Source organism: Mesoplodon densirostris, chromosome 1, assembly GCF_025265405.1.
Source record: "Mesoplodon densirostris isolate mMesDen1 chromosome 1, mMesDen1 primary haplotype, whole genome shotgun sequence".
NCBI lineage: Eukaryota > Metazoa > Chordata > Mammalia > Artiodactyla > Ziphiidae > Mesoplodon > Mesoplodon densirostris.
Genome location: NC_082661.1, coordinates 204,345,509 through 204,356,385, shown reverse-complemented (window position 1 = coordinate 204,356,385; position 10,877 = coordinate 204,345,509). Strand labels below are relative to the sequence as shown.

Sequence of the window (10,877 nt, the reverse complement as noted above, 5' to 3'; positions counted from 1 at the left end):
GTGGACTGATTGGAAACTCTAGAGATTTTTGAATGAAAGGGATTTTGAGTATCCAAATGAATAAACCAGAGAAGGACAGTTGTGTTTAGAAAGAGGCTTTATAATAGTCCAAGGCAGAATTTATTAGGTATTCCCTCTAATGAGTTCCATAAAATATTTTCTCAGTTAATAAGTGAAAGATCATCTTTGTAGCTGAGAAGCCTGCAGATTCTGACTCAGATTTATTAAAAATGCTGAAGCTTGTTAGTATGTCAGCAGATATGATGCTGCTATCGTGTGCCAAATTCTTGTCCTCTGCAGGTTTCTAAAAGCTTTATGGCACGAGGTCGTGGTCCTTGAAGAATAACAGCCAGAGTGTTTACTATTGCTAAATGCCATGTTCCTCCTGCTACGTTGCCAGCTCCAAGAAACACTTAAAAGAACATCCCTTGAGAACAGACAGTAAACTCATCTGAGCTTTTCAGAAGCTAAATTCCTTTGCCTCTTCATCTAGTTTACCATCTCACAAAATAGGGTTTCTCTTGTCAGCAGTGGCTTAGGGGCAAGGCAATGCTAATTGACTAATAAAATCCCTATTTGATGTAGTAATTGACTGCATTCTTCCTAAATCAAGGAGCCCAGGAGGTGACTCCTGGTCATCTCACTGTGCATAATATTAATTGAACTGCCATTGCCTCGGGCTGCAAACTGAGATTTACTGAAAATTCTTTCAAGTTATAGGACCAAGTTCAGATGCGAGTTTTAGTTAAGAAACAAACACCAGGTAGGTGCCTTCCATCATCAGCTTTGGAAAATCTGCTTTCCTCTTCATTATTTCCTCATCAATGTTAACTAGGAAATAAAATTCAAATAGCACTTTAACTTTTTTTATGGCAATGTTTCTCCACTTTACAATTCATAATTTTTCTTTTCATTAATGTCTAGCTTCAAAATTCTACGATCTATAGTAAAATTGCCTTTATTTAACTACAGTAAAGTATACTTTACTTAATTTTCTTTAAGACAAGTCTTTACCTTTCAAATCACTGATTTTCTTCCTTCCCTTATGCTTTTTAATAACATGCATTGTGTATTCTTATTTGCATTATAGAGATTTGTATAATTAGCATACTTTCCTTCTCACACTATTTAAGAGAGCTTCCACTCTTAAATGTTTTCTTCATCTTCACGGTTTTGGGCTAACACAAGACCCTCAAAATATCAAGTCCCCAATAAGCATTTACTGATTTACATTTTTGTTGTTGTTATTTAGTATTCTACTCTGAGAGGATTTAGAAAGACCTGTTTTGGGGGTGATACATGAGATTTGGAAACTGTAAAAATACTTATGAGAGTGAAAATGCACTTAATGTTTGGAGAACAGAAATTCCAACTGGAACAGAATTCACGAGTTTTCTAATTGTTCTTGCTGGTTAAGGACAAAATTTTATAATACATATGTAGGGCTTCCCTGGTATCGCAGTGGTTAAGAATCCACCTGCCAATGCAGGGGACATGGGTTCGAGTCCTGGTCCGGGAAGATCCCACATGCCGCGGAGCAACTAAGCCCGTGCACCACAGCTACTGAGCCTGCTCTCTAGAGCCCATGAGCCACACTACTGAGCCCACGAGCCACAACTACTGAAGCTCACGCGCCTAGAGCCCGTGCTCCACAATGAAGAGTAGCCCCTGCTCGCTGCAACTAGAGAAAGCCTGTGCACAGCAACAATGACCCAACACAGCCAAAAATAAATAAATTAAATAAATTAATTAAAAAAAAACTATGTATATGTGTGTGTATGTATGTGGAGAAAATGCAAAATGTATTAAAATACAAAATATCAAGTTTATGCATATGTGTATATAAACACCCTAAGATTATAACCACCCTTGAATATGGCATCCATATTACCCTTTCATATCAATCATAAGAAAGTCAGTAAAGCATATTTACTCCATTGATGTTTCCAATGCTTCAAAAGAACTGGACCCTAACCTCTTAAAAAGTTACGACCAGCTTCATAAAAAAAGGTTGGGGGGAATTAGTGAACGCTAGATTATTGATAGGTTGTGTGAACATATGCACTTCATTTGAAAATATAATTGGAGTAAATCTGCTTTTCTAAAACAAGATAATAAAATTTTAACAAGAAATCCTTATTAAAGGTTATAAAAAAGATTTCAAACTATTTCTCATCTTAGGCCTGGTACTTTAAATTTTTATATCCAGCTATTTATGTAAACTGAAATTTTCCATGATATGGATGATGATAAATTGAATGGTTTTTAAGGAAGCTTAATTTGAACACTGCATATGCAATGGGAAATATTTTTAATTTTATTATTCAGTAGAGACGAAACTGTATAACTGACACACGCTTAATGTTGAATAAAATCATATCAGTTAAAATGAGTATGGGAAGACAAACCATCCAAGACTGACCCACTTAAGAGAAATAATGAGATGTAAAATTAAATAAATACTAACCTAAAAGGAAAGGTACCTTGCTGAATTTAGCAATCCTGTCACTGCTAAGTGTGATAAGCAAAGGTCAGCTTCAGTTTGCTTGGAGTTTGAGATGTGAGCAATGTGAGAAACAGCTACAAGATAAGTTAAACTTGAACAAGGAGAATTTTATATGTCAGAGAGAGGATTGTTTTACTTAGTTCATTGGGCAATACAAAGCTCTAAATACGTTTGAGCAGAATGCTGTGATCTCAGCTTTATTTTAAAGAAGTCAGTGTCATGACAAGTAAATAAAGAATGTGATACTGGATTACATCCTGAACCAAAACAAACAAACAAACAAAAAGGTGGGACAACTGGCAAATCTAAATAAGGTCTCTAGATTATAGTAATTTATCAATGTCAGTTTCTTGATGTGGGTACCTGGCACTACTGTGGTTATGAAAGGATGTTCCTTGTTTAGGAAACATACATTGAATTGTGTAAATACAAAGGGTCATCATCATCTCTGCAACTGTATTTTAAATGTTTCAGAAAAAAAAGTGTCTCATGTGAGCACACACACAGTGGGAGAGGGAAAATAAACCTAGTGTGATGAAGTACTAACCTTTGGGGCACTGGCATGAATGGTGTACAGGAATTCTTTGTAATATTTTTGCATGTTTTTCTGGAAGTCTGAAACAAGGTCAAAAAAGTTTTTAAAAAAGAAAAGTAGGGCCTCCCTGGTGGCGCAAGTGGTTGAGAGTCCGCCTGCCGATGCAGGGGATACGGGTTCGTGCCCCGGTCTGGGAGGATCCCATATGCCGCGGAGCGGCTGGGCCCGTGAGCCATGGCCGCTGGGCCTGCGCGTCCGGAGCCTGCGCGTCCGGAGCCTGTGCTCCGCAACGGGGGAGGCCACAACAGTGAGAGGCCCGCATACCGCAAAAAAAAAAAAAAAAAAAAAAAAAAAAAAAAAATTAAAAAAAAAAAGAAAAGTAATATGTACACTACATACTACAGGTTAAGAGATGACCAGGCTGTGAGAGTCTGCACACAGCATCTTGACAATCTAAAGGTGTTTTGGAGGGACTTTTTTTTTTTTAATAGTGTTTATTTTTACTTGTTGACAGTTTGCTTTATTTATTTATTAATTTATGGCTGTGTTGGGTCTTCGTTTCTGTGCGAGGGCTTTCTCTAGTTGTGGCAAGCGGGGGCCACTCTTCATTGCGGTGTGCGGGCCTCTCACTATCGCGGCCTCTCTTGTTGCGGAGCACAGGCTCCAGACGCGCAGGCTCAGTAATTGTGGCTCACGGGTCCAGTTGCTCCGCAGCATGTGGGATCTTCCCAGACCAGGGCTCGAACCCGTTTCCCCTGCATTGGCAGGCAGATTCTCAACCACTGCGCCACCAGGGAAGCCCTGGAAGGACTTTTGAAAGACATTACCAGAATTTAAAATGTAGACATCTTTCAACTCAGCGACTCCACGTCTGGCATCCACTTCATGGAAATATACGCATGTGTGCACAAAAATATTTAGTGCAATGCTATTTTGTATTAGAAAAGAAAAGCAATCAAAATCCATGTTTAAATAGAAGCTAAATTCAGGCACATTCATGCTATAGAATAATAGGAGTCAAAAGATTTATCAGCATCCAATATATCCTCACATAGAAAGAGCTCCAAAATATAGTAGATGAAAAATAAGTAAATTGCAAAACCATACATATGGTAAAATCCCATTTACGTTAAATCTCATTAAGTTATCTTTTATATTTAAAAGGTAGATAGAGGTTGTAGATGCTTAGAGGTCACTGTGGTGACCTCTGGGAAAAGAGAAAGGTTTGAAGATAGAAGGTTATGACAACGTTAAGGGCTTACTTATTTTAGACACACCTGTTTTTCTAATACGTCGAGATATTCACGTATTACTTATGCCATTACAAAATAAACATCACAAAGTAAGTTTGTAGACTGCTGTAATTGTCTGATGCATGGGAAAGGGAAACTGAATTAGGTGGTGTCCGCAGAAATGGAGAAGCAGTGGTTGGTGTAAGGGGGGAAATTTTAGGACTTGGAACTTGACAGGTATACCATGTGACAAAGGAAGGCAGATGGCCCACGAGGGACTGGAATAGTGATGGCTTTACTGGAAACAGAAAATAAGAGAAGTGGCTGATTTGTAAGGAGAAGATCTCTTTTATTTTGGAAACATGGAATTTGCGATACTGACATCCAGGTAAATATACTGCAAGTTTCCTAGAAAGACATAATATTTAAAGTACACAGATCAGAACTTCCCTGGGGTTAAGTGACTAAATTCTCAAGATAACAATAGAAAGCAACTGTTAGTGGACACCAATTGTACTTCCTTATGATCATTGTGTAATGTTCCATTTGTAGTTATATATACACACTTAATCCTGGGATAGCTATTTATATATATTTGGGTATTAAAATGGATATTAAGAGGCTACAACATTATATTACAGAAAGGAATTCATTCACATTATTTTCAAGAAATAAATTCTTATAGAATGAGAACTGTCTTCCATTTCATACATTTCCCACTTTAAACTCTATATCTAAATTAAACTCCCTAAAATGAATGAAATTTGCAAGAATGAAGAACAGAGATCACAAGCAAATATAATTATTATAACTACAAATTTAAATGGTCTAAGTATTATTCAAGACGCTTTTTCCTCTCAGAGTTTGAGATGTTATTGTCCAGGTCCTAGAAGGATGTTGAAGTCCACCAATAGGGTGACTTGTGGCATTTTTAAAATGATTCAGATGACTATGCTTTTGCAACTAGAGGGTGCTGAAGGACCACAGAGGACTAGATATATCTCATCCTTTAAACATTTAGTAATCAGTGATTCTTTTACAAATTAAAGTCTTCAATAAAATAACATTCAATTATAGATGGCAATTTGCATAAACAATATGTAAACACATTTTATTATTGAATTGACAATCCAAACCCTCAGCTGCTGCAAACTCTCCAAATAATGTAAATATACTTATTTGCTCTCATGTTTATGTTACATGGATCACTGATAGTCCTAGTATCAGCTATGGAGAAATAAAAAAAGTACATTGGCTCTGATATCACTAGGAAATACATGTCTTATAGACCAGAAAGTATCTATTTGCAAGTTGGAATAAGACCAAAGCAAGTAAATCCATGTAGCCTGGACTTTTAGCAAGAAGGAAAATACAAATGGAGGTGAGATCTAACTAAGTAATCATTGACTTAACCTTTAAATGTCTTGCAACAAAATCAAACACTATTCAAATAAGAAAAAAAGAAATTCAGGAAAATAATTTAATTTTACTTTAAAATATGTGAGCATTTTAATAAAATAAAGAAGTTAAAATCCTCTAATTATGTATTTTTCTTCCCAACTCAAGTTACTTCTAGTAACAAGGTATTTTCCGCTTGGTTTCTTACAAATAGTATGAAATCACATATTCATTACTATATTCCAATTTAAAATATTTATGACTCTTTTTAAGGCACAATGATTTTGTATACTCTGTATCAACAAAATAAAATCCATGAAAATATATCTAGGTTTTAAAGTGGACTAAATAGAATTTCTTTTATCAGAAATATTTAATCAATATATCTACTTTTATTTTTATTTTATGAGAAACCAGAATTCAGCACGAATTTAGTAAATCTAGATTTCCCTTTGTTTCAAAAATGCTTACTGGGTTTTATTATCTGGCATTTGACAACACAGGCACACTTTAAAATGAGCTGCTTTTACAAATTAAGAATTTGTTTGAACTTTATTTCTCCACAGAGCTCATGTAGTTAGAGTTGATATACTTCTACTTATAAAGTTATACCATATGTAATAAACTTTTGCTTTATCTATGATAATACCATCTAAAATTGTACAAGAATAAGATGCCTTTCTCTGAAAGTTACAAGGAAAGGGATTTGAAACACTACATACATTGCGATGATGACATAACAGGGTGCAGAGTGCACCCCATTTTATTATCAGAATTATTGGAATATTTTGCAATTTACACTAACTGGAGAGAAATGTTTGGATTCTATTTTACATAGTATGCTTATCCTTCATTTATTCCTAAAGGAATTATGTTTGCTTTACATAAATACATCATGATTAGAGCACAGACGTAACAAGATCATGCTGCCATTCCACATGATGAAGGTGCCATATTTGTATTACACTCCAATGGCATCGAAAATGCAATATATTGCTATGAAAATGCAAAGAATGTTCACAGATTCGCATTAATGAACGAGGTTGTTCACAATGCAATGGGACTTGACTTTATACAAATGGAAAAGGTTTATCATAAATATATAGACCAGTAGATAACGTTGAAGAATAAGAAGCAGAAAGGAAACAACGCTCTTGCATAAAGATCGATCCTCTTCGCTGCCGTCGGAATAACGGGTTTGGCAGGAGGCGGCTTCTTGTTGTTCTTGGCCTGGGATTTCCCAAGTCCGTTGTTGACCTCAATGGGTTTTCCATAGCAGTCATAATTGGACAATTCAAAATCTCTCGGTAAGCTTCCCACGATGCTGAAGTCGTTAGATCTCAGATCAGACTTGGATGTACAAACCTTTTTGCATCTGGTCTCTCCAACCTGAGAATAAAAATTAAAGACAGGATATTTAGAATTTGTCTATTTATAAAACGTTTTCAAAAAGATATTTTAAAAATCTGATGGTTTATTCAGTTGACTATTATGTCTTTTTGTCAAACAGAAATAATAGTCAACTGATTAAACCATGGAATTACCTGAACATATAGGGCTCTAAAATGTTGCCTATATAACAAGGTTTATGTCATGGAATAAACTTTTGTTAGGTGATTTTATGTTAAGGGATCAAGGCGCAAATCATCATTTATCTTAGGTGCTCCCAGGCTTGTGAGAGTTATCAGTTGAAAGACTGACCAATAAATGAAAATCCAACATTTAACCATGACACAGATCATATTAGCAGAGCATACAGAATGCAAACGTCTTCTGGTACCTCTGACCTTTGATTTCCCCAGGGATCCTATTTCCAAATTGGGTTGTTTATAAAAGGCTGAGGCATTTATCCCTGCAATGAGACAGACTGTGTCTCTAAATCACACTCACAAGTAAGAACTAAAAATGGTCACAATGATCATGAACCAAAGATTGACCAACGAAAGGCATTCCTCACTGGTTGCCTGAAGATGAATTAGCCAGAGAACCCAAACTCAGAAAATCCAAAGAAACTGTGAATATTTCAGCCAGATCATATGCTGCAGAGACTCTTCAGTTGATCATCTCTGAATTATTAAATTTGACTCAATTCCCTACAATATACAAAATAATTATTTCACACTGAACTCTCTCTGGCCGTCAGAAAAGCTCTTGGAAAAGACAGGGGTATAGGGCTGACCAGTGACTTAAGGAAAGGCCACAGAAGGGGGAGTCCATGATTTCACTGCTTAATCTTCCACTGTTCTTATTCCTGACCTTTGTGATTCACCTTGGAAATCCTCACTAAAATATTTACTGTTTTACCAAAAAAGGAAACCATGTCATTGTACACTATCAGTACACTCTAGTTTTTGCCTTAGTTAGAATAATACATTGACTAATTATGTGGATTCTATTCACATTTACTAGATTATGCCTGGGTAAAAATGATGCTTAATGTAAGATGTAATACAAATCATTCCCCAGCAGCCCTTCAGGTACCAGGACGGTATCCTTTACCCGAACAAACACTGAGGCATATTTTCTGGGCAAAAGCCACATGGCAGTGCTCAGAGGTGGATAGCAAAGATAACCAATATACACTGAGTGAAAAAACAAATGAAAATGTGTTACCACATCCTCTGGCTTTATACATTTAGGTTGTTTCCTTTTTTTTTTTTTTCAATTTTGAACAAGTGCTGGTAATGTTATTTTTTTTTAAGCTGATCTATGAATGTTGGCTTTATTATTATATCTTTATACCACATAGATATTTGTACAATCCTGGTGGGTAAGAACTTTTGAAAAAGATGTTTATGTAAATATAATTGTACAAAATTACACAAGAAAATGTTGATAAGTAGGAATGGGGATTGAGGCACTAGAATTTCATCCTTTCTGAATGTTTTATAGGTTAAAAAAATGTGAATCACCAACATATTAAAATATTTAGAAAGTGTCAATTTAGTTCCGTCCTGGTTTGATGGGACTTGGAGCTAAAGGAGGCCAGCCAGAAGAAAGAGGATTACCGTTCCCCATTTTTTAATGTACAATCCCAGCTTCCCCATGGTGAGAACCCAGTAGACCTTAAAGAGGAATTATATCCTGATGGAGCCACCATTGGTCCAGGCTCTGGTCCACATCAATTTAACACAGTGTCTAGGAAAATGTCTGGCAAAAAATAGGGACTGATCAATGGAATGAGACAGAACAAATCTAGCAATGGGAATCTAAGTTATTTAAATGTGACTTTGGGAAATCATTCATGTATATATTATATATATGTATATATATATCACAAATTATGAAAACATATATTTAAAATTTACTTCCAGGCCTTTTATTTAAATTCCCCAATTTGAAATCTTAAAAGGCCACTTTCAGCAAGCAGTCTGTCACCTAAGCTCTGTCTCCACAGACACACACACACACACACACACACACACACATGTTCACACTCACATACCCTCCTGGTAAGTGTCCCAGACAGAAGACCGCATTTGAAGCTCTGGTTTTCCAGGACTGTTTGACGAATGGGTAAGTCTCAGTGTGTGTCAGCGAACTTGTGTAAAGACTCAATCACGACCTTGATTGGAAGAGAAATTGGGAATAGCCTCTCCATATCAAACCTTTGTACTATTCTCAGACTCTCAGAGCAGCCTGCAAACTCTGGGACTCTGTGGGTGTCCCAGGCTCTTTCTCACTTTAGAATCCTCTGCTCCAAGAGCACTAACTGTGCTTTAGAATCACGTATCAAAACAAAGGAGGACTCTGGCTTCTGACAGCAACTCAGGAAGCATGATTCCTACCAGTTCTTTTTACTTTTGCACAAAGAAGGTCATACATATTTACTACAGAAATACATTTACTCTGAACCATATTTTATTCATGGCTTTAGGGGTAGTTTCAGTATCTATAAGTAACTGGACAAGTAACCCAATTTATATGATATTATAATCTAAGTCATACATATTAACACTTCAAATTTTCTAGTGTTTTGTTTACATAAACAAATTCTTAGATTCTGCCAAGACGTTTAATCATTATAGAATTGTACCTACACAGCTCATTCAAAATGTAGACATAGAATGTTACATTTATTCCCAGAGATTGTTTAAATATAGGAAATGCTTAAGGGAAGAATAATTACTTCAATGTTGAAGTGATAACAGGAAAAAGCACTCCAAAAACTTCAGTTTGGTTACACTAAATGCTTAATCATTTAGTTTATGGAACACTCTTCTATAAACGTATTTGCAGATTCTTATATTTGAAATGAGGTGTGTGTGTGTGTGTGTGTGTGTGTGTGTGTTGGTGAAGAGTACGTCTACTGCAGAAGTAATTTTTAATGACGTGTCAGAGCTGAATAAGCAATAAAATTAGGTTCCCTACTGAGAAGGCCTCTAGTTGCTTAAACAGCTCATAATTCATTACCTCATTTGCTGGTCTCTTCTTCTGCTCATCAGAGACTTTACACAAACACAACTTTTTAGTTAATACTCTCCACACATCATTATCAAATCAAACATATACATGAGAGTACAAAGAGTTTACAATATAAATACTATTTTAAACAATTATAATATCACAGGCAGAGGGATTAAATGAGCTACTTATAAGTAAGACAGTAACCCCACTCAACACATTCTTAAAAGTGATCTTGGTTCTACAAATCTCCAATTTGTACTTTCCTCATTTTTCCTCATATGAATATGTGTCTCTTTTACTTTCATCATATAAACTTGTCACTTCTGAAAATTACTGGTAGCAAAAATGAGGTACTACCATAATGAGGCTGTCAAGGATAAAAAATGATGACGATAAGAACTTCCAAAGGCTTCAAACTGTAGCCTCTAAGATTTTCTTTGTGGTCCTTTCCAGCGTGAATCTGCACACAGGTAAAAGCAAATCACCAGAGGTAATATTTCTGGGCCAGAAGACTTAGGTGTGATTTCACGGTGGTAAAGGTATCCTCTAAAGATGATAAAAATATGCTCAGAAGGGAATAATCTCTATATATTTTACCAAATTTAAATCAATCCTTATTTTAAAAAACATATTACCATAAAGAAACAACAATCTCATTCATGCTGCATGAACCGCAACTCTGGCTCACCTGTAAGATACTAAGTGTTGAAAATAGGGTGATATTAACAACAACGTAGGACCTCAACTGTTTTTATTGAATAAAAATAGAAATATATGAGTGAACAAACAAATTAGTAAA

General features: G+C 35.8%; 1 protein-coding gene across 1 annotated transcript in view; it reads right to left on the bottom strand.

The window, feature by feature from the left end:
- Positions 1–4,601: 4,601 nt before the first annotated feature.
- The window catches only part of GLRB (glycine receptor beta), a 75,212-nt gene continuing 68,936 nt past the window's right edge, over positions 4,602–10,877 (bottom strand). Inside the window, exon 10 of the mRNA XM_060093679.1 lies at positions 4,602–7,060. Within this exon, the coding sequence (XP_059949662.1) occupies positions 6,764–7,060 (297 nt within the window). The 3' untranslated portion in view covers positions 4,602–6,763. The remainder of the gene's footprint in view (positions 7,061–10,877) is intronic.